This window comes from Nanorana parkeri, unplaced genomic scaffold, assembly GCF_000935625.1.
Source record: "Nanorana parkeri isolate BGI_ZX_2015 unplaced genomic scaffold, ASM93562v1 scaffold1299, whole genome shotgun sequence".
Taxonomy (NCBI): Eukaryota; Metazoa; Chordata; class Amphibia; order Anura; family Dicroglossidae; genus Nanorana; species Nanorana parkeri.
Window position 1 is genome coordinate 120,630 of NW_017307567.1, and position 25,480 is coordinate 146,109.

The 25,480-nt window shown below is 41.7% G+C and overlaps 1 protein-coding gene across 1 annotated transcript in view; it reads right to left on the minus strand.

Moving 5' to 3' along the window:
* BARD1 (BRCA1 associated RING domain 1) overlaps nt 1-25,173 on the minus strand; it is a 60,529-nt gene extending 35,356 nt beyond the window's left edge. The window contains exons 1-3 of the mRNA XM_018569193.1: nt 25,002-25,173; nt 19,482-19,538; nt 15,905-16,053 (exon numbers count right to left, since the gene is read on the minus strand). Coding sequence (XP_018424695.1) covers nt 15,905-16,053; nt 19,482-19,538; nt 25,002-25,135 — 340 coding nt within the window. The 5' untranslated portion in view covers nt 25,136-25,173. The remainder of the gene's footprint in view (nt 1-15,904; nt 16,054-19,481; nt 19,539-25,001) is intronic.
* Between the last annotated feature and the right edge of the window lie 307 nt (nt 25,174-25,480).

Here is a 25,480-nt window from a genome sequence, read left to right on the forward strand (position 1 = left end):
ATACCAAACATGTCAAGCCTTAATAATTGCACATACCCAAAAACTACAGTACCCAAACTGTCTATAAACAATGCTTCAAAAGCTTTCACAGTTCATCAGTTTAGAGTCAGCAGTGAATGTTAGCCCTATAATTATTTCTCTTACTCTGATGTACAAAGCAATACCTAGAAAGTGTGGCCCAAGTGTAGATTTTACACACAGGCGCACTCAACGCTCAGATTTATGTTCATGGGCGTATATATGTGGGGGCAGGCAGCTTTTAAAAATGTAGGCTATATATTTAGTAACGTAAGCTTTTTTTAACTTACTTACCTGTATTGCTATAACAAGGGGACTGATGAGCCCCTTATTTAATGGAACAGTGCAGGTATCTTAGGAAAAAACAAAACTATTATCCTAATAAATCATCATCTTTTAAAACGGGATCAGACGCCCTTGGTCTTTGTATTTGCTTAACAGCCACCTATAGATGTTTTCACTACTACAAGGTCTCTCTGCCTGGATCCATTCACTACGATTCATCCTAGAGATATGCCCAAGATATCAGCATAGTGGGATCTTTGATGCGCTGCTACATTCTAAATCCATGTGAGTGTGATTACTTGATCTTATATTTCTAACTACCACCCTAATAATGTACTAGTGCTACGTCCGATGTCTGCTTTCTGGGGTTTTTAGTTATTTTTTTCCACCAGCATTATTGGAACTACCGCATTATTGCCGTTTTGAATAATCCTGCTTTATTGGATGGGACTCTTCTTACACGGCATAGTGTGATTTCCCTAGCACAACTCATTCCTCCTTGCTTGTCATAGCCCTGCTCCCTTCTCGGAACTTCTAAATATCCTCTGTGCTGACCCAACTCCTCTGGCTTATAGAAATTCTAAGATTAAAACATTTTAGATGTATCACTATTGTACAGTTTACCATTTAAACTTTCTCGTTCTGGAAAGTGAAGAACAAAGTACTATTGACCACAAGGTTCAATTTACACTGCAATGCTTTCTCCAAAGTTTATGGTGCATTAAAGTCAGGCAGTGCTATGCTTTAGCATATCATACTTCCATACATAGTACTTCTTCTAACTACTGGGGCCTCACCTCACTTTAATAAACAACCACAAACTTAAAACTCATTAAAGCATATGAATACGAAGGGATTAATAAGGGGGGACTTTCTACCCCAGATATAAAATGTTCCGTTTATTATCATGGTTTAATCCAAAATTTACATTTGTAGGTGTAAAAATTAGCATGATAATTTTGCATAGAATGAAATGTAATTCTGAATATTCAACATTAACCTGCCTAAAAGTGAATTAATTTACTCCTTGCACAAAAAGATCATCAGTTTAAAGTACAGTCTTAATTTGATGCCTATTATGCATGTGTGGTACTTCAGCATGGCTGTCCTTACACAGAAAATTCTACATTAGTCAGTCTACATTAGTCAGTCTAATATAGTCTAATATGTAGGATAGAAATAATTATAAATGTTAGGATTAGATTAGATGTGCTAAGGAAGACAGCCTGTATGAACAATCTTGCATGTTTATTCGCCTCATTTCCACTAATGCAGCCATATTAGGGTAACATCTATTTTATATTTATTACATCTTTTCATTCACATAGAATAACTTAACCACTTCAAGACCAGGTGTTTAGACCCCCTTCCTGGCCAGGCCATTTTTCAGTATTCAGCGCTGCAGTACTTTGACTGACATTTATTCAGTCATGCAATGCTGTACTGAAATGAATTTTTTTTTTTTGGGGACAGATAGAGCTTTATTTTGGTGATATTTAATCACCGCTGGGGTTTTTATTTTTTTACTATAATTAGGAAAAATTAAAGAAAATTTTGAAAAAAAAAAAAGTTTTTTTTTTTACATTATGTTAGGAAACACTTATTATTACCCAGTTTTTTGGTAAAATATAAAAGATCGGGTCACGTCGGATAAATAGACACCAAACATGTCAACCTTTAAAATTGCGCGCACCCGCGAAATCGCAGAAAACTACCATACCCAAAATTGGCCATAGGGGACGTAAGACAAATGCTGCAAGGGCGGGTGTGCACAAGCGCACACTGCACGTTCAGCATTGCAGTCATCAGAAGCCCGCCCCTCCTCCCACACCGCTCAGCCTTCTATCACAGTCCGGCAGAGCGGTGTGTGGGCAGAGACAGGCTGCGCTGTCACAGGAGGAGGAGCTCTCCTCCCTACACCGCTCGGATCAGCCTTCTGTGACAGCGTGTCAGAGAGGAGAGCGAGTACAAACATTCAGTGATCGATGAGTGTTTGTACATAATTGAGGGCATGGTATGTGTACTATATCTTAAATTATAAATGAATGGGAGTGTTCTACATCACCTCCTGTTCATTCATGATTGTGGTTATAGTAAAACATACTCTGTTCTCAAGTTATGAATGAACAGGAACACTCATTATAGAGGATTCCTGTTCATTTATAACAGGGGCTGCACAAAAAGAGATTGAGGACTCTGTGTCCTCATCAATCTCTTTTTCTATTTTAGAAGGGAAAAGTAAAGTAAAAAATAATAAAAAATGAATACAAATAAAAAAAAATGTAAAAAGGTTTATAAAAAATAAATAAAATATAAAAACACATTTGAAAACATTTAAATGAAAAACATTTTCGGTATCGGTTTGACAATTTTTTTTGTTTCGGTTTTAAAATTTCCATTTCGGTGCACCTCTAGTTGTAAGGTCTATGGCCAGCTTTAGTCAGCTGCTGCAGTTGTCTGTCATAGTACTCATTGGTTCGCCCTGCTGACCTCACAACTGTATCTTGTGAAGAATTGACATCAGCAGTATAATCCATCATGTGCTGCAGGGGAACCACAGAAATCAACAGTCCCAGAAGTATCCATCTTGAAAGAAATTTTAACAGTGGACTACTCAGCACTGGAGCAGCATTTGGCGGTGCATGTTCCTTTGCAGGTGTGCTATTTTTTAAGAAATTCTAAGTAAGCAACAGATTTACCTTCGTATTCATCTAAAGATTTCACCAGCAGGTGGCAAGCTAGACCCGAATGACTCAGATAAGTGCCATACCTCTAATATGGAGGTTGGCACTATTAACCCCCTCCTAAAAATGCTGGGTGCATGGCTAGCATGCAGAGCTTTTGGCTTCAATACTTTAAAACACTAACCCAGAAAAAGTATGCAGATCATAAACTTAAGAGTAGCATTAGAAATCATTGACTACACACTAGTTCTGGGTAACCAACTAAAAAGCAAGAGGTCAATTATGACAGCCAGGCAACTCATATCTGCACATTGAAAAGTCTCACTTTCAGGAAAGTTTCTCTTTAAGATGTGATAGAAAACAAACACACACAAAAAAAAGAAAAATCTTATGATGGTGGAAAAAAAATAAATCTAAAAGCAACAATGCCACTTGAAAGACAAATGGATTTTTCTCCGAAACTGGCAGCCATCCAAATCTTTCCTTCATGTGTGTAAAAACTATAAGCCTAAAACAGTGTTCTCCAACCATCTTAATGTAACAAAGGGGAAAAAAAGTCTATGGCAAAATGAAGCAATTACAAAACGCTGTTTTAGCTGCCATTAATCTGCATCAAAGAAGTATAATGATCCACACTGTGTGCCTTTCAAATTATTTCCCATTACCAACAGTAAGTTGAGAAATCTCTTTGATAAACGCGCCTCTTATTAAAAAATCAAAGGAAAATGGTTTGGTGCCATCTGGGTAACAATTTTTGCCGTCACTGTGGAATGATTATTTTACATTAGAGAAAAAGAGAAGGAAAAGGCAGCCGTTTAAACACTCGTCTTATGCTATTATGTGGAATGCAACACATACAAAATAAGTCATATATAACCAAACAAACGTGCAAGTACTGCCTGGAGAAAGAAGTGTATCTGAACAGAAGGGGCTATTAAAATCTACTTACTTTCAACTCCACAAAAGGCAGAATAAGTCTGAATAAGGTTATGGTAGAAGCCAAAAGTAACCAAAATGTCCCATACTGAATAACTAACTATGATATACAACATTGCCTTCTTAAAATAGAAGGTATATTTCCTTTATTACTTGTATCACAAAACTATTTAACAAATGAAAATGAATTATGCATCCAGAGTCACTTTTATACAAAGATGCATTTTGAAGGGAACCTGTCAAGACAGAAATATGGAAATAACTTTTGTAAGATCAAGCCTTACAGGTGTCCTGACTTTTCACTATAATTGCAGAAATGTCACCAGCACACCAAATCCTTATAGGATCAAATTTCGTAGATTTATTGCAAACTCATGTCAGTTACACAAGCGCTTTCGGGGGCCACACAGGGTTCCTTCAATCAGGCATAGCAATGAGGTAATTGCTATGCCTGATGAAGGGACCCTGTGAGGCAATTGCTACGCCTGATGTAGGGACCCTGTGTGGCCCCGAAAGCGCTTGTGTAACTGACATGAGCTTGCAATAAATCTACGAATTTTGATCCTATAAGGATTTGGTGTGCTGGTGAAGTTTCTGCTATTATCTGTATTTGGCGTCGCCCTCCGCAGTCATTCCAAGCACCCCTCCCCGATCACGGGGTCATACCGGTAAGGAGTGCAACTAGCCTTTTCTTTTTTCCTGACTTTTCACTAGTTGCAGGCAGCTTGGATACATTCCTCTATATTTTAGGCTGCATCGGTGCTATATAGCAGTGCTTATAGATGCACACCTGGCCATTTGGGAAACAGCAACGTCAATGAGGCAGGGAAGCATTAGCCATAAAGGGATTCCAGGCTACAGTGTGGGCCTTCAATACTTTTTAGAGTCCATCTCCTGCCATTTGTTTTAAAATGGGGAAGTGTTAAAGGTTATGTTTGGTACTCATTAGACACTTCCTGTTCTTATGACGCCAGGACAAGAAATTGGGGAAGTTGTCACTAGGACAGAGACAGACAGAAATAATAAAAAAAAAAATTCTCTTTAATTCTCCCTTATCCTACTAAAAAATGTATTTTTGCTTTTGACTATGAACCTGCTGGAGAGATTTTCCATAATTTCATGCCCTGATAAGAAGTGAGTGACACACCCCCTCCCAAGCCAATCAGTTGTGGCAGGGGCATTTCCTTCACCAATGTGAGGTGTAGCTGCAGGGATGCCACTACCGCAACTCATTGGCCTGGGAGGGGAGTATGCCAGTTACAGTTTTGCGTTGACTTGGGCGAACTCAGACGAAATGGGTTTACGCTAATGTCAGGCCGAGAAAATGGGCCGGGAGTGGAACCCATTGGCTTGCGTACCCCGCCCCCGGCCCACGACTCACACCGGCCACACCAGCGCCAGATGCCCTGCTAGGAGGAGGAGCCCGTGCCCAATGCCCGCGAGCCAGGTGAGGAACGGCCCCCCTGGGTACCTGATAGCTAAGCCCCCACTCATCATTAATGGGAAGTCGATAGCACTGTGTAAGCTACAACACCAGCAACTGGTAGTTTAAACAACACTTTCCATTCACCCCCCAATGGCTAAACAAATAGGGGAAGTGAAACGAAGGTGAGAATATGCAGCTGTGTGGGTCTGCATTAAAAATGACCTTGTTGCTTTGCCCTTGCATGAGCATACTGAACGGTACACATGCAAGTATTTTTCATTTTAAAAAAACAAATGAACAGATTCATCACCATATATCTATTAAATAAAAGCCCATGGAATAAAGTTATTTTTTTCTGATAAAAATTGCTTTAGAAGCTGGTGAACTTGTACAAATTAAGTAGATTAAAAACATGTCTATACAGCTTTGCTTAGCATCAGCCAACTCATCTCTACGGCATGCCCTACTGTCTCCTAATCTAATTTTTTTTTGGTTTTAATTACCAATGTAATTGCACTAATGATACTTTACAGAAAAAGTGGCTTAATAACAACCATTTACATAGTAGAGTGTCAAATACTTCTAATCTATAAAGAAATGCAGAGCTGCAGTAGATATTGAAACAAAGAACACAAAATGAAAAAAGAATTCTTGTAGGGTTCCAATGTAATTATGTTATATGTAAAGGCTCATTTCTACACCCTGAATATAGTATATCTTCTTAAAGGTACACTCCAATCAAACACGCAAAATTCAGAGTTTAAAGAGTAACTTTGGGGAGCCCATTAATAACTGCTAATTTTATTTTCAGTTGTGCCGAAATACGAAATGTAATTTACTTTATCATAAATGAAGCTCTATAAAATCCATACCTCCCTTGGTAATGCAAGGTCATTTTACACCCTGCTGGGTTGCACTGCAACTTCTGGTCCTTTCTGTAAAGGTGCCCATACACTTTACAACCCTCGCAAGACTACTGTCTTGCGAGGGTTGTAAAGTAATTTAAAAAACTTACGATCTGCACCATCTTGGACAGGCAGATCGTACCTGCGATCATCGCAAGCCCGGTCCGTTCGGCAGTGATCTCTCGATCATGTTAAAAACCAGCCGAAAATCGTACGATTCTCGGCTGGTCTGCCAACATGCTCGATATACAAAAGTCGTGCGACCGTACATTAGAAACGGTCGCATGCCTTCCATACATTGCACAATTCTCGTACGATCGCTGGATTTCCCGCGATTCTCGTACGAGAATCGTGCAGTGTATGGGCACCTTTAGTTTCCTCTTGATTGAGAACAACTGGAGAGTAATCTGTTTCCACAACCCCAGATTACCTGCATATGGCATTTTTTAGCAGAGGGGTGCAGTGGATGTGCTAGAGCAGGGGGGGCAAACTTAATTTCATCGCAGGCCGCAGCAGCATTATGGTTGCCCTTGAAGGGCCGGTTGTATCTGTAAGACTATTTAAATGTATCTACTCTTTATCATATTAAATAATTGCCCCCTGCATTCTATTATTACTGGTTTTAGTTATAACTTAATGGTAATTCGTGTGATAGTGTGGACTCTCAGGATGGCTATGCAGCGTCAATGGTGAGCTGTGCAGGTTCTTTGGTGGGCTCTGCGGACACTCAGCTGAGTGAGTAGGGTCTATGCAGGCCTGTGCACGGTCTCACCAGGGGTCCCGGTCTGTCTTGAAGGGTGCGGGCAGTGTCGATCCCCAGAAAGGAGGATATTTTATGCCACTGCAGTTAACAGGTGCCGCGATTCACAGGAAAACTGCCAGGACCTTACTGCGGACCTCGACACCCTTCCTTTGAAGCCCAGCGCTGATTTAAAATCTTAAAAGGCCGGTATTGGCACTTAGTATCGAGGCATTTTGAGTACTCGTGAAAATGGCCAGTATCGGTGCATCCCTAGTCTGTATTTCCAAAGTGTTCTGTTCTCCTCTCTGCTGCCGACTGCTGAGACAAGGTGGGGGTGGAGACTAGGTGGGGGCCGCAGCTGCAGGAGAGGTGCGAGGGCCACATGAAATGGCCTGGCGAGACGATTTTGGCCCATGGGCCTTGTGTTTGACACGTGTGCTAGAGCTCAGAAAAATAGGTCTGAGCAAATCAGCTACGTTAAAGAATACCTTCAGGAATTATTTTTATTAACCCTTGCAGTGGGGCTACCACTGCACTTCAAGGGTTAAGTGCCTATTTGTGTCTAGGTTCCAAAAAAACAAAAAGTTATACTCACCCAAAGCTCCAAGCGGCCTTCTTCTTAGACAGTTCCTTCCAGTCTCTCTCCCCCTTGTCTGCAATGGTCTAAGGTCCCGTAAATCATCACATCTATACACTGTGTATAGATGTAAGAACACTGAGAAGGATTCCAATGCTGCTGTGGAGGGAGGAGAGCTGGATGAAGCGCTGTGACACCTGGGAGTTCTGGGCGAGTACATCTTTGTTGTTATTTTTCTCTCTAGACACAAATTAGCACCTAACTCTTGCAGTGCGGGGGTACCCCACTGCAAGGGTTAATAAACGTTTTCCAGGAGATCTTCTTTAACTTTGTGCATTCGGCTCGGCTATTCTGTTTAGGTAACTCTGAGGTAGCCAGCAGAATAAAAACAAACAGTAAAAGGAAAAACAAAAAAAACACTATGCTCGCCGACCCGACCACACGCGACGGACTCCCGCCGCATAATGTAGCATCTGACAGATGCCGGCAAAAAAAATAAAACATTGGGCGGAGCTAGCGGTGACAGCCGGCTCTGCCCAGTTGTTATTGTTTAATGACAGATCAGCATCCCCAGGTCATTTGGGGACGCTGATCTGTCATTACAAATGGACGGAGCCAGCCGGGAGATCACGGCTGGCTCCACCCAGCTTTCATTTGCGTGGAGATCGGTCCGCTTCGGACGACTTTTCTCCATGCTTCGGCTGTGAATACGGTTCAGTTGAGCCAAAGCATGTCCTTTTGTCTTGGCTGCTGTACGGGCTAGTGTGAATAGCCCGTACAGCAGCCCTTCGGCTCAACTTAACCAAAGGGCAGAGGCGGCCGAAGTGTGCCGAAGGATCAGCCGAAGCTACGGCTGGATCCTTCGCCTCTTTAGTGAATAACCCCACAAGACTTTCCAGGCTACGAGTACAACAGAAAGCTAAGCAAGATGCGAAAAAATGTTCTGAGCCATAACCAATCTGGAACAAATTAAAAACAGAAATAAGGATGGTCCTTCTAGATGCTTAAAGGGATACAACACAGAGGCAAAGATCGCATTGAATACAACAATTCTAAAGCCACATGTTTAATTAAACTAGGAATTTAAAAAAAAAAATAAAATTGTGTTGTATAATATTACCCTCCTAAAAAAAAAGATTCTTGCTGTGCACTAAAAGTTCTGAGAAATTAGAATGCAGATTCAGTTGACTGAATCCTGAAACCTTCAACACTGAGCCAAATTCCAGAAAGAACCCTGTATTCAGTGCATCATTCATTGAAATATGCAAGTTTTGGCTGACAAATGAAGGGCACTATTATTTTATCTAGAACTACCGAAAAGAAACTTGGTTTTCTGAGTAAGGCATATGGACACATAGTAGTGGCTATATACTGATTGAACAGAACAGTCTGGACCGAGGCATCCATCTTAGCGCCAACGTGGATGGTCGTGTGAGTCCAAAAATGCTAAACAAGTTGTAAGAGGAATTAAATTTGTCACCCTGGCAGACAGACATGGAAACTCTCCTGGATGAAAACACATTGCAAAAATGACTATAGATATGAGATAATAATGGACCAAATCTGATTTTGGTCTAATCAAGTAACAATCTTGGGTCTATGCCACCACAGATACCAATGGCTGTGAAATCTTAAAGGTATTCTAAACATTATCAGATACCTATCCTACTTCCTTCTAGTTAAGCTGGTTGAGGTGAACGTGTTTATTCCTCCAAAATCCATTGTATAGACAAACAAATTACAAAGTTATATAGTTAAAGTGACACTAAACCCTCAGATTTTTTAACATAAACCAATACTGTAATGTGAGAAAATGTTCGTTGAATTAAACAAAAATAATAACAGGAACAATAATAATAATAATAATAATGATAAAAACCTGCATCTTCATAACCACAAACCCAGAGTTGATCCGAAAGGCAAAAAAAAAACCCTTAGAAAGCATGCTACTTTGTTGATATAGGGGGGAAAAAAACATATCCGATCACCTAAAGCAATCCGATATTCATCGGACCAACAATCTACAGGGTTATTACTTTAAATATGTATAGCCTGTTATATCCTGTGCATTTAGAAATCCATCCAGCCTGTTGCAATATTTGCTATTGAAGGTAACATTTACATAGCTTGACCACAAAGCACAGCCCTGCCTGGCAGGGTAGGAGACATTATTTTTCTCAGCAGAAGTTAAGTAACACTTACAGGTCTTATTCCCTCCACAGCCTGTGATTAGATAGGTAAAAAGAGAAGGAGTAGACTAGAGTTCATCTATGTTGTTCTGCTCTTCTCTTTTATCAGCATGTTCCTTGCTAGCACCTACTGACTGCAGCACAACCGCAGGCAAATAGACTGGTTGGAAGTAAAAATATATTGAAACAATTGTTCTATGACTGGACAACTGAATTAAATGGTGTTTTTAATATCTGCCCAGAGTTTACATTTAGCCACTTGCTGACCGTGGTGTTTACATCTCCTTCCTGGCCAGGCCATTTTTCCATATTCAGCGCTGCAGTACTTTGAATTACATTTATTCCGTCATGCAACGCTGTACTGAAATGATTTTTATAGCATTTTTTGGGGACAGATAGAGCTTTCGTTTGGTGGTATTTAATCACCACCGGGGTTTTTATTTTTTGCTAAATTAAAAGGAAAAATTACTGAAAATTCAGAAGAAATTTTTTTCACATAAAAGGAGTAGACTAGAGTTCACGTATGTTGTTCTGTCTTCTCTTTTATCAGCATGTTCCTTGCTAGCACCTACTGACTGCAGCACAACCGACTGGTTCCTGAACTGAGTTCTGCAATACAGGAATTGCAAAAGGCCAATACCACGTCAAATTCAGGTACTTACACTGTTTCCCTACAGGAAGATTGGACACTGGCAAACAAAAAACTGTAAGTCAGCCCATGATAACCCATCCTACTATCAGCATGCCTCCATTCTGCAGGAACAGTACTGAAAGCATTATCGCAAACACAGAGGGGTGGGACCTGTGTCCCTCAACGGATTCCAAGAAAAGGATTTTACAGCAAGTACAAAAAAACAAAATTCTTTATGTTAGGAAACAATTATTATTACCCAATTTTTTGGTAAAATATAAAAGTCGGGGTCACATTGGGTAAATAGACACCAAACATGTCAAGCCTTATAATTGTGCGCACACGCGAAATTGCAAAAAACTACCATACCCAAAATTGGCCATAGACAACGCTTTAAAAGCTTTTACCGCTCATCAGTTTAGTGTTATCAGTGATTATGGCCCTAAAATGATTGCTCTCACTGCGACGTTGGCAGCGATATGTAACATCACAATCGTCATTTTCGCACGTATGCACACCTGATGCATGTATGTATGTATGTATGTATGTATGTATGTATGTATGTATGGGTGGGGACATTAAAAAAATGTTTGTGTTTTTTTTAATTCTTTTTCATGTGTGACTTTTTTTTTTTTTGCAACTTTAATTTTTTCCCCTAGTTTTTGTTTTTACTTAACGTTATTGTTATCACCTAGGGGGATAGGAAGCCCCCCTATGTGATAGCAAAAGATCTGACAGGTCCTCTTTATGGAGACATCAGGGGTCTCCAAGACCCCTAATGCCACCTAGGGACCCCCAAAGATGCGGATGGGGGTGGGTTGTGCACGAACGGCACGTTATACAAGCGATCTATAGCCGACAGATCACCTGTATGTAAACAGGCATCGCTGCCCGTTTCTAAACTTAGGCGGTTTCCCGCTCACGCCGAGAGCTGAGCTCGCGAGTGTGCCGGGCCAATTTAGACGGCTACTCAGATCCAGGAAGCTCCCGGCCAGCCGTGCTTTCACAATGGCTGGCCGGGAGGCGGTTAAAGGACTATTGCACAAATGAAATAAAGTGTAACTATTGTACCGCTATGAAAAAAGATGGATGCTTTAATTGTGCTGTTATCGCAACCTTTTACAAATAGGATTTGATATGACTAAGCTAAGTAATTTTTTAGAGATGATACGACAACCATGACAAAAATATGACTGTGAAAAAGATAAAACAGGAAACAAAAAGAAGATAATATAAAAGGAATAATTACCTTCAAAGCATATTTACATATTTCACAATTTAATTATCTTCTTGTGAATAAATGAAGTTAACAAAAGCTACTGCTGATATAGACACTGCCTGCCATTACAATAATAACTGAAAATAAAACCACACATTTCAAAGTAAAAGAAAAAAAACATGCTGGTTTCTGAAAACATCCTTTGGTACAAATAATATACATTTTCAGTATTGTCTACGTTTTTACTAGAATTTGTCTTTAATGTTGAAGAAGTTAAAAGTTATTGATTGGATTTCTGCCTGCACCATGCCGTACACCAATTACTATAAAGCAAAGCAACGCAACATCAGGCGTTCTAGCAGACATATCAAGTCCTGAAACTTAAAATCCACTCCACTAGTGATGTGCTGGATTCCCTTCTGAGATCTGGTGGCTCCATTCCACTTTCACTTTATCCATTTACTTTTGTAAAAATGATAAAAAGTGTGCTCTCCCTCCCCTGAATGATACCAGCCTAAAAGTGAGGCAAAGACACCAATGTTGCCAGTTTAGAGACAAGAAACCCGACCATGTGAGAGAGACGGATTGAAGATATTGTGGAGGGAATTTTGAACTTCTAGGCCTCTGGCCTGTAAAAGAATCTATAAAATAGAAGTAAAAATATTTCACTTTCAGCATGCACAAAATGTACTACTGTAGTATGTACCTCAACAATTGTTATGCAACTCATTTTTTATGTATCAAAAGCAAATGAAAACCTTAACTGTTTTTCTCTTTTTAGTCAATGAAGTAAACTTGGTATTATAAAACAACCTTTTAATGTGCGTTTATTACTTGACAGCAGGTACCTAAAGGCTGCATTGTAAATGGATTCTGCATGCCCCATCCTAGGAACATCTGACAGGTAAACATCAACTTCCAAGCTAACCTAATACATTCAGATGTGTCACTTTGCTCTAGGGTATCCCTTAATTCAAAAGACGTGTAGATTATGCAGAATGTCTAAGTGGCTTTTGTTTGACAGAGTACAGAGTACACTCTCTTACGGCACTTCTCTACTATACTGCTCAGCAACATGTCTAAGCAATGAAGTGGTGAGATCCTGACACAGAAAACAAAACACTTTTGCCGTGTCTGGAGAAGGAGGGGGAGAGTCACGAGCAACTGAAAGTCAAGTGCTCTAGCTGAAGCTCGCCCTTGGATCAGGGGTCCCTGAGGCATGGCACAAGCTGTTTTATAGTGAAGCCTAAAGGAATATTTTTCAGTAACCTCATCTGAATCTCCCAAGATCAATGCCTTTATTTTTGTTTAACAGAAATAATCCTGAGAGTACCTCAAATCTTTCAAAGCCAAGTACGGTGAATGTCAGACACTACCGCAATCACATATATTAGCTGCATTTAAAAGCTGATAAAATAATCACCTCATTAGACTTGACTAAGTTGGGTGATTTAGCATATAATTACAGGTCTGGTGGATGTTTTCCTCGGTTTTGTCCATAATCTTTCAGAATAATGTAATGAGATTTTTTTTTTCCCCAATAGAACACATACACCTTCTTTCTCTAAATAAGATAACAAGTGGGTGATTAAAATATACAACTTTTTTTTCTGTTGAAGTAAATCTACCACATGTCCTGACAATTTAAATCCAAGTATATGAACAACAAAATAAACGAATAGGCAGACATTCCCTTCACCTTCAGTGAAAATGATCAAAGAATTATGTTATATATTTTTCTTGACATTTTCTGTAAGTGTCGATTTTGGCTATGTACCGAATGAATGTGTATCTGTATGCACCGAAATGAGATTTTTAAAACCGAAAATAAAAAAAATGTCAGGCCAAAACCGGAAAAAAAAACAATTTCTAACCTTTTCAAATTTTTTATTAAGTATTTTAATTTTTTTTTACTTTACTGTTGGGGGCTTCGTGAAAATATCAGGGGTCTAAACAGACCCCTGATATTTCTCTTTTACAATAGAAAAAGAGATTGAAAACACAATCTCTTTTTTTTCTGCAGCCTCTGTTATAAATGAACAGGGAGCCTCTATACTGAGTGTTCCTGTTCATTGATAACTTGTGGATATAGTATGTTTACCCTGTCCACAATCATGAATGAACAGGAAGTGATGTAGATCATTCATAAAATTGGGGACACAGCAAACATACTATGTCCTCAATTATTTACAAACACCCAGTGATCACTGACTGCTTGTACCCGCTCTTCACCCTGACTCGCTGTCACAGGAGGCTGAGCGAGCGGTGCAGGGAGGAGAGCTCAGCCTCCTGTGCAGTGCTCACAGCTGTCACCGCCCACACCACTCTCCTCTTGTGACATGCCAGCCGCTCACATCGCTCTCCTCCCCGGCAACGCTAGGCCTCCTGTGACAGTTTCTCTGCTCTCTGCTGCACCGCAATTTTTGGCTGATATGTTTCGGTGCATCCCCAATATATATATATATACACACACACATACATACACAATGCACGACACAGGGACTACCAGAAGGTGCCCAAGCAGATTTGTCCTGCACTTTTTTTCAGTAAGGCAGGAAACAAACACAGTCATCTGCTCTTCCAAGCCACTACCTTTCCTCTGGTCAGTTCTTGTCTAACAGGGTGCCGGCTAATATGTTTCCTAAAACAAACAATGCACCTGTACCTTTTTTAGTGTTCTGTCAGCATTCAGCCTTTTCAGCAGCAAGCAGCAGAGAGAGCAAGCCCTGAGCAGCAGGCAGCTGAGAAAACAGTTTTTCTCAATATCAGCCATATACAAGAGAGCTCCTCACCATGTGTATAGGAGAAACCTAGGTGACATATGCATACTGTCCATAATCCTGCAAGCCAGTGCTCAGCAGTCTGAGTACTACATTAAAAGTCTTGGAGAATCAGAAAAAAATATATCTTGTGATTGTTGCATTTTTTTTCTTTTCTTCTGAATCATCCATGGTAAAAGGAGATTGGTTTGCAATCAGTTTGAGCTATCTGCCCAAAAGATACTACCTCAATAACCCACTTTATGGCCAGGGACCCTCTTTCCACTATTGAATAGTTTATCTGTAGTACTCCAGTTTCCGGCTGAGGTCTGCTACTGGAAGTTCTACCAAATTAATTTCCTGGAACATAATTGTTCCCAGGACAACATCAGAGGCCTCTGTTTGTACAAGACATTCTTGACATAAATTGGGGTTGATTAACACTGGTCCCTTACAGAATACTGCCTTCAGCTCTTGAAAAGTTCTCTCTGCTTTTTCACCCTATTTTACCATGGTGGACTTGTTCTCTTTGGTGCGATCAGTAAGTGGAGCATTGTTTGGAATGAGACCAGAGCCTTTTGTTAGCCAAAAGGGGGGACACACCACATACTGGAACAGACCATCTGGTGTCACAAAAGCTGCCTTTCCCTTTGCCCTGGCTGTTAAGGAACCTGCTCATACCCTTTGCTGAGATCGACAGTGGTAATGTATCTGGCAGGACCCAACCATTCTATAAAAACACATCCACCTGTGGTATGGGATAAGCATCAAATTTGGATATTTAATTCAGTTTCTTAAAGTCGTTGCAGAAATTTAGGCTGCCATCCAGCTTCGGGATGTGCACTATGGGACTTGAACGCTCCTTCTTAGATTCATCTATGACCCCAAGGGCTAACATTTTCTGTACCTCTTCTGAACAGACTTTTTCTCAGCTTTAGGAACCCAATAAGGTCTTAAAGTGATTTTAAAGTCAAAAGGTTTTTAGGCTATTTCATATGCTGATGAAATCACTTAAAATGGATGTCAATTCTTAATATTTAAACGTTTTGCTTTCCTGAAGAATAAACTGGTCACCTGAGCACTTGCCCTGATATCTTGTTTTAGGTTGGCTCCTTTGCCTTGCAGGGCTCTATGGAGCGGTGTCTCTACAAACACAGCAGGGCAAAACACTGCCCTGCTCTCTACTCCTTCATCCCTTTTCTAAGCTAGTAGATGAAGAACTGCTGCAGACTGCTCTGTCTATTGTGACATTGTACTGGACAAGAAATTCAGGGAAGCAGAGCAAATAGAGCTGGAGCCAGCCATTAGGAAACATGAAGACTAAGTGCTGGGACAAAAATGTAAAGAAATATTTTGTTGGGTAATGTACATTTGTTTGATCTGGATTCATTATTTTAAAAAGTCTGACGTAAAGCTTAGGTCGGCAATGTCATGGTAAATGTATACACACACACAAATATATATACATAATGTAACATTACATAAATAATTTCAAATGCAATTAAGAAGAAAAATGTTAAAAACAGAACTCACCATCTTGTTTTCCTTTATCTAGTAGGCTGTTCAGCCTACTACATAGATGAATAATGTTATCAAGCTGCCGGTTGATCTGCACATCTTTTACCCAGGCTGGTGTGTGGCACAGGGGGCATTCATTTCCAACATTGTCACCCACACATGTCCTTAAAACACAGAAGAAGAAAAAACACACACTAAGGGTTGTTCTTGGCTTAAAGATACCCAATTGAAATGTAACCTAATATTTTGTGTAATGTTGAGGATTTTACTGTAGCCTAGGACTGAATAAATCCTGGTCACCAGGTCAATAGAGGAACACTCTCGGGCGACTAGGTATTTGAGCATTTTATTTTCAGTCAGCCAGCCACGCTTGAGAGCTACTAGCAGAAATGGAATTTCCTCAGTCACTGAACACTCCCAAAACAATAAACATATACTGTAGACAGACCAAAATCCTGTGTACATATCAAGCTGTGCAAAAATCAATAGAAAAAAAAAATAGAAAATATTGTTTATTTATACACAATTATTTAAGATACCATGATAATGCAAGTTGAACCCTACAGATATATATATATATATATACACCGTGTTTCCCCGAAAATAAGACAGAGTGACGTAGATGTGTGTGACGTCACCGGATCTCCGACGGGACTCCCGGAAGCCGGCGGAGAGGTGAGTGACACTGCATTTTGATGCCACAAGCCCCCTGTGAGAATTTTTAGATAATTTAGATGCAGAGCTAAAATAAATGAAATCATCCACTTCCACTGCTTTAGGCATTACAGTTTTTGTTCACAGCTGTGGTACCGGGAGGATCTTTAATTCATACCCAAACTATCCTGTTAAATAATGTGGGCTAAATGCTTATGGTTAACTAGTACTCATACGTATAATAAGGGTACGCTTTTCCAGAGAAGTGATGAAACTGTTTAAATAAATAATTTCTATAGTGCTGGCAATGCTGTGCTTTTACATTCAGGGCCTGTCCAAGAAGCCTACAATCTAAGGTCCCCATGTCACATACTGTCAACGGACTCCTCCCCCTTCCCCAAGTGGCTCAGTTGGCTAATGAAGGGAAGGGGAAGGAGTCCGGTGACGTCAATGTCCGTGACGTCACTGGACTCCTCCCCCCTTCCCTTTGTTAGCCGACGGAGCCACTTCGGCCAGTGATCTGTCGACACTGAGAACTTATCGAGTTCTGCGACCGCCTGGCTTCCGGTTTCGTTACAACTAAGAGGTTTGCCCAAGAAACTTGTTCTGCACGAGCGCCAGCCAAGGCATTGGCCTATACACATACAGCAATTAAGTAATAAAATGAAGTAGGATCACACTAATCCAGCACGTTATTATTCTGAGTTGCCCCACTCAAGTGGCAGCCATATTGAGTGGGGCACGTGAGATTAGTGTGATCCTAGTTCATTTTATTACTTCATTGCTGTGCTGTATGTGTATAGGCCAATGTAGTTGGATCTGTATGTGCGTTATAATTAATCGATTAAAAAAAAATTCGATTAATCGAACACGAAAATCTTAATCAGTACCAGCCATAATATAAAAGCCCTAATATATATAGATCTATATATATCCTGGGATATGGGACACAAATTAGTCTTGAGGTTTTAACTTACCATTATAATGGTATTCTAAGTACAAATAAACATCTGTTCTCAGGGACACAGCTGTATTTTTTTTTAAATATTTTCTGTACTGTTTGATTTGTGTACACACAAGAAAATAAGATTGGTAAATGCTGATTGCCACAGTAAGTGGCTGCAGTTTGCTGGCACCCGACTTTTTTCAGCTGGCTACTAGATCCCTGTGAGATTTGTCCAGGCCTGCTGTAGCTCAATTGAACAAGCATTACTCTATCACATGTAAATAACTGGATTCATATCAACAGAGTTCTGTGTCCAGGAAGTTGCTTGTGTCACTTCTGCTGAGAAAGAAACTTCAAAATCCTGCTATTAAAGGGAACCCTTTTAAAATACCGATATGAGAGTTGTAATTGCTGACTTGGTACTGAATATGCAAGCTTTGTGGTTGCCATCCTTGTCCTTACTTCACCTCGTGGTGATTGACTGATCTGAAACAGGGATGCAACTGGTGAAAACCCTCACAAATTCTGCTCAATAAAGAGAGCCAGTCATAAATGGGTACTTGTAATATTTTGAATCTTTATTCTTCAAAGGGAAAGTAAAGCACATTCTTATTAGGCACATATCTTTTATTTAAAGATAATTTACTAGATCATTTTAAAAGTCTTTAAATTAGCCAGGGACCTCTTTTACCCATTATGACCTACGCTGGCTCCATATGTTTTGTAGTAGTCTTCCCAAGTTCGTGGGCTGCTACATACTGTGCAAAAATGTCTCTTCTCCATAGGTCCCAACAAAGAAAGGCTACACTTGTGTAGTGAGATCTCATGCATTTATATGGGGCCATCTACCAGACTGAAGATGGCCCCACAGGAGTCTATAAAGCCTCAGAGTTGAGCGAGTAATTCCATTCCCCAAATTACTTGGGAAAGTGAGCTTACCGTTTAATGCACATTGTGCATGTTAGAGAGCGCTGCTACCCGATACCACAATATGGCACACAGTGGAATGAGGGCAGCACTCAGCACACACAATGCCCTGCGCGTGCGTTTACTCACACGCAGATGATGGCAGGGCTAGTTTAATTATTTTTTTTAATTCAATTAATTTTATTTTTTTTACTTTTTTTAATATTTACTTTTGACATTTTTTTATTATACTTTTTACAATTATTAACTGCTCTGCTCCCCGCTCTCCATCCTGAACTATTTGCCGTGGTCCTGGGGCTCCGAAAACCACGGTGGGGAGGAAGGAGGCCAGCGGGGAGGAAGGAGGCCAGCAGGGAGGAAGGCGTCCAGCAGGGAGGAAGGCGGCCAGCAGGGAGGAAGGCGGCCAGCAGGGAGGACGGACCATGGAGAAGAGGAAGCTGGTGGAGGGGGGGAAATGACAAGCTGGTTGCTTACAAGTAATCTTGGGTGGCTATACAGCCATCCAGGATAACTTGTATGAAAGGCTCCCCTGCTCTACATTTAGTTCTATTTGCCCGCAGCAGGGCTTAATGTAGAAAAAAACAAACACCTGCCCGGCACCTAGAACTACATGTTCCGGGTGGCGGGCGATAGGAATTTCACACCCGTGATAGTACCATTATTTTGTTTTAGTCGGATGGCTTTAACTGACGCAAGTCTGTTCTTTACTAGATCACAAAGGGGATAGCTGCCACAAACATTGCAGTTGTGGGAGGTGGTTAGTGTGGGAATGTCAGGTTTAAGTGTGAAAGTGGACTCAAGTACTACATGTAAGCTCAGGTAGCTTGAGCATAAAGAATAATTGTTTTTTGTTTTTTTTTTCCAAGTATGGAATCCTACTCTAAAATAGCAAAAAACAAACAAAAAAAAACAGATAGAGAGTAGCCAATGCAGCGAAATGTGGAATAGCAATCTCAAACCACACAACACACAGTCTAATTTGCTGGGTATAACATTTACCCAGCAAGAAATATTTAACTGTGACTGCTTAAAATAATTCAGATGATAAAGAAAACTGTAACTTACCTGCAAAACACATGTTCACATCCACCCAAGCATACGGGCTGCTTCAATGTCAACAAGCTGTAGGAAGGGAAAAAAACAACTAACGTGAAGAACACATAAAACCAAATGTAAAGAGACCACAGATGTTGTAATCCACAGCCATGCACATTAAGAAAAAATGATATCATTATATAATAAAGATTGCATATTTAACCTCTCACTCTTCAGCTGTACCAGTATAGTCGATTTGCACATTTCTGTAAGCTCTACAAAAGGAGCTCCTTGACAACCCACTTGACAAGACATATTTGATACTCTAAGCTTTCCACCATCAATTTTCATTTGTTCTTACTCTGCTGAAAGTGAATTCAGCAAGTAGCTGGTAAAAGAGGTTGCTCTACTTATTAGCAAACATTCAAAAAAAGCACAAATGATAACAATGCTTAGAACAACAATAACAATAATAATATCTATAGACAAATATACAATTGAATAAATATATAATGATCTGTTTCTGCTGTCACAGGCATCATAATATCATTCAGTCAGTGTTGTGATTCACACACACCTCTGCCATGCTACACAGATAGAAAAGGTTCACTATCCTTGGTTCACCTTGAAAGATCCCTTTGTCAGCTACCAGTTATTGGAAAATGAATTGCCAGTTTGACCATGATGACTTTCTCCAACGAACAGGCTGAAAGGAAGGCAGAGACACAGAAATCTGCAAACTTCAAAGAGGACTTGAACAGGGGTGTGGAAATTTAAATAAAAACTACTTATCCAAGGACTAAATCAGGGGGCCGATCTGCTTGTCCCTCATGGAAATCTACTTGTCCTGATACAAAAAAAGATTTTTTTTTTAACCAAAACCGTATTTAGCAGTGCCAAGAAGAGCTTCTCGTTGGTCAGTGCTGTCAGGTGACTGCGCTGACCAACGAGTGCTTGCATTTTGCGAGCGAAATTCAGAATACATGGCACAGGTAGATAGTACACACATACTGCCGGATGGGAAGGACCGTTCTCTGAAAGGTAAGTAAAGCAGGAGGGGGAGGGGGCCAGATTTGTGCAGGTAATTCCATTTTCCAAAATTACCTGGGAAAGTTAATTTACCCTTTGGGGCGGGAGCAGACTTGGGCGACCGTGTGCGTTCGCCATGCGGCCCCATTGATTTCAATGGGGTTACATCCGCGTGGTAAATCGCTGAAAAAAGGTACGTGTCGTTTTTTTTAACCGGGATTATGTACGATTGCACGGGCGTTATTGCAGCGGCAAACTGCACAATCTGCTTGGCGCGCCTGGGGTGCCATTAGACAATAATGGCACTGCCAGCGAGATCGGCGGTGGTGTCCGGTTCTGTGAACGACCGGCCATCCACGCGGTTTTGTGCACGATTGCCGTGCGGTAACGGATCGCCCACTCTGCACACACAATACCCCATGCATGCGTTTATTCGCATGCAGATAATAGGGGTTGGTTTTCAGTTTAGATTTTTTTTGCTTTGTAATATTTTTTTTTTTTTTACATTTTTATGCATTTCCATTTTTAATTGTTATATATATATTTTATTTTTTACTTTTTTTCTTTCACTTGACTTTATTGCTATCACACAAGGAGTAACAAGCCCCTTGTGTGATAGCATTTGGAGGTGACAGGTTCTCTTTATTGACCCTGTCACCTCCAACACAGGAGTTCTAGCACAGTTCTGTGCTGGTTCTCCTGTGACAGGAAGGCTGCATTCCCCTGTCACTATTCACACTGAGCTGAGTAGAGAAGCGTTCTCTGCCCTGCTCCATGCTCTCTAACCTTATTTCCCGTAGGCACGCATCCCCCCACAAGAGGGGGGGGGGACCCCGAAGACCACAGCAAAAGAAGCACGGAGAGAGAGGCAGCCGAGAAAGGTACATGGCCGTCCGCCGGAAAGAGAGAGAGGGGAGGCGGAGGGAGAGCGAGGGAGGGGAGTGAGATTCAGGCAAGTTACACGTGGTTTTGGATGGCTGTACAGCCGTTCAAAATCACTTGTACGAAACGGCCCCCACACTACATTTAGCTGTGCTGCTTGCCCGCAGCCGGGCTAAATGTAGAAAAAAAACTACTCACCCTGCGCCCGAAACTGCCTGTCCCGGGCGTCGGGCGATAGGAATTCCACACCCCTGCTGAACTAATCAAGCTGTGCACAAAAAGACCATCAGAGGGAGAAATATCAGCTGCAGGGAGACCACAAGCTTGCAAATTCTCTGATGATTAGCCCGATACTTCTGGTATCAGGAAGCCGGGCAGTGAATCATTACATGCTGCCCGGCTTCCTGATTGGCCGGGAAGTCAGCTCCCTCTTCACTTGTGACGAGGGCGCATGAAGCTGGCTTCCCGGGCAATCTGGAAGCCGGGCAGCATGTAATGACTCGCTGCCCTTCTGCCTGATTGGTCGGGCTGGGCAATCAGGAAGTCGGGCGCCGTGTAATGATGCGGCACACGGCTTCCTGATTGGCCAGGAAGACGGCTTCATGCTCCATCATCACCTCATGACGAGGGCGCATGAATCTGGCTTCCCGGCCAATCAGGAAGCCGGGCGCAGCATCATTACATGGCACCCGGCTTCCTGATTGGCTAGAAAGCCGGCTCCACGCTTTCTCGTCACCTAGTGACGAGAAGCATGAGGGTGGCTTCCCTGCTAATCGGGAAGCCGGGTGGCGAGTTATACACCGCCTGGCTTCCTTAACTGCCTCCCGGCCGGCATATTTAAACGTCCCTTCAGCCACGCTCGAGCGGGAACCTGCCCAAATTTTAAAACAGGCAGCGATGCTTGTTACATACAAGTGATCCGTCGGCTATAGAAACGGCGGATCGCTAGTATAACGTGCTGGTATGTGCGGTGCCCCCCCCCTCACGCTGGTACCGAGCTCTGCTGTGCCCGATGCGAGCCCGGACCAGCATGGTGGCTCTGTGACAGGGGATCAGAGGGAGATCGGTACACGATATTACATCACTTCCGCATTCTTGTGTCACTCTCCAGCTTCAGATGCTAGAGAGAAGCTGATGAAGATCTCTGCTTCATCAGCTTCTTTGGGTGTCCCTAGGTGACATTAGGGGTCTTGGAGACCCCTGATGTCTCCATGAAGAGAACCTGGCACATCCTCTTTGCTATCACATAAGGGTGTTTCTTAGCCCCATATGTGATAACAATAAAGTTAAGTGGAAAAAAAACATAATGTAAAGTCGCATGAAAAAGAATGTTAAAAAAACACCAATTTTTGGTGGCATACATACACGTGAGCAAACATGCGTGCAAAAACAATGATTGCGCCCATTACACCGCACATGTTACATATCGCCGCGAACGTCACAGTGAGAGCCATAATTCTAGGGCCATTAGTCACTGATAACACTAAACTGACGAGTGGTAAAAACTTTTAAAGCGTCACCTATGGTCAATGTTGGGTATGGTAATTTTTTGCCATTTTGCGGGTGCGCGCAATTTTAAAGCTTGACATGTTTGGTGTCTATTTACCCGACATGACCCCGTCTTTTATATTTTACCAAAAAATTGGGTAATAATAAATGTATTATAACATAATGTAAAAAAAAACTTTTGTTTCAAAATTTTCAGTAGTGTTTCCTTAACCCCTTCATGACTGAGGCCCTTTTTTCATTTTTTGCAATAGCGCGTTCGTCGTTTTCATGCGTAGGTGCAACCGACGCGTGTTTACGTGGCGACGCGCGTGCTCGCGGGACTTTTAATTTTTTTTTAATGATTATTAGATTTATTTTATTTCATTTTAAAAACTGTTTTTTGATACGTCGTCAGTCACGAAGGGGTTAATATAGTAAAAAATTAAAACCCCAGTCACAGGCGAGAGGACGAGCGGATTTTTCAAGCCCTGCACATATACATACACACACACACACTGCCAGGGTGTATTTATTTTTAATTCACAGAGTTTAGCTTAAAGTACACAAAATTAACCTAGTGAATACTTTACCCGTTTTAAAGAATAGGTGTATACGGGCACCAGAAAAAGAATAGGTGTAAACGGGCACCATAGAGGAGAATAGGTGTAAAGGGGCACCATAGAGGAGAATAGGTATAAACGTGCACCACGGAGGAGAATAGGTATAAACGTGCACCATGGAGGAGAATATGTGTAAACAGGCACCATAGAGGAGAGTAGGTGTAAACGGGCACCATAGAGAAGAATAGGTGTAAATGGGCACCATAGAGAAAAATTAGGTGTAAACGGGCACCATAGAGGAGAATAGGTGTAAACGGGCACCATAGAGGAGAATAGGTGTAAACGGGCATCACGGAGGAGAATAGGTGTAAACGTGTACCACGGAGAATAGGTGTAAACGGGCACCATAGAGAAGAATAGGTGTAAACGGGCACCATAGAGAAGAATAAGTGTAAACGGGCACCATAGAGAAGAGTAGGTGTAAACGGGCACAATAGAGAAGAGTAGGTGTAAACGGGCACCATAGAGAAAAATAAGTGTAAATGGGCACCATAGAGAAGAATAGGTGTAAACGGCACCATAGAGAAGAATAGGTGTAAACGGGCACCATAGAGAAGAATAAGTGTAAACGGGCACCATAGAGAAGAGTAGGTGTAAACGGGCACCATAGAGAAGAGTAGGTGTAAACGGGCACCATAGAGAAAAATAAGTGTAAACGGGCACCATACAGGGGAATAGGTGTAAACGTGCACCATAGAGAAGAATAGGTGTAAACGTGCACCATACAGGGGAATAGGTGTAAACGGGCACCATAGAGAAGAATAAGTGTAAACGGGCACCATGGAGAAGAATAAGTGTAAACGGGCATCATAGAGAAGAATAAGTGTAAATGGGCATCATAGAGAAGAATAGGTGTAAATGGGCACCATAGAGAAGGATAGATGTCAATGGGCACCATAGAGAAGGATAGATGTCAATGGGCACCATAGAGAAAAATAAGTGTAAACAAGCACCACAGAGAATAAAAGGTATTTTCATTGCAGTGTCATTGCACTGACATAGGACAACTGGCTGTTATGTGAAGGGGTTAATCACATAATAGAAATCACCAGCACTCAGATGACATCTCTCATCCAAGGTTGGAGTGCAGGTGATTTCCTATTAGGGGTTAATCACATGACATGATGAAGGCACAATTTCTTCTTCTAGTCTCCTGTAGCCTTATAAGTATGTATGTAACAAATTCCTTTTCCGAGACACGAGATATACTTCAATGGGGAAAGGACACCTATGGCACTCCAGCTGTTTAGGAACTACAAGTCCCATGAGGCATTGCAAGACTCTGAATGCCACAAGCATGACTTCCAAAGGCATAAGCATACTGGGATTTGTAGTTTCACGCACCTGGAGATTCAAAGTTGCCTACCCATGTACTACACCCCCTACAGTGTACACAATCAGACCACGAATACGACTCCCATCTACTCAGTACAGGTACATCCGGTCTCTCCAATCCATTACTTCCGAAATATAAAACTGAATCCCAGAATACAGAGAGGAGCTCCCGCAGCTTCCCCCTTGTGTGTCGTACCATACAGAGCAGCACAGCTTCTCTTCCAGCTCTCGCAGCGCCTCTCGGGTCCGGCTCCAGTCATCCATGTGTCGGATCATGACGGAGTCTCCGCTGTCCGGAGGTCGGTTCCCGGATCGGACTCGTAAAGGCATGGTGGTGGGTTCAGCACACAGGTCCGGGCGGAGACTTAAAAAATGGCGCGGAGCTGGCGGAGAGGAGTGGTTTCCAGGAGTTCATGGCGGTCATGTGTCCGGGCGGAGCGCCGATCTCGCAGTACTATGAGAGCTGCTGTATGGGGGAGTCAGTGTGAGGCAGAGGCAGCTCTCGCCGGCTCGGGGGGAGACGTGTAGATCGATTATGGGGGAAGGAGGTGTGTGGGGAAATTGAAGATTTATGGAGGGGAAATGTGTGGTTTAGGAAGGGTTGGGAGAGATGTGTGCATTAAAAAGAGGGGAAATGTGTGGATAATGGGGGATGAGCGAGAGATGTGTGGGTTA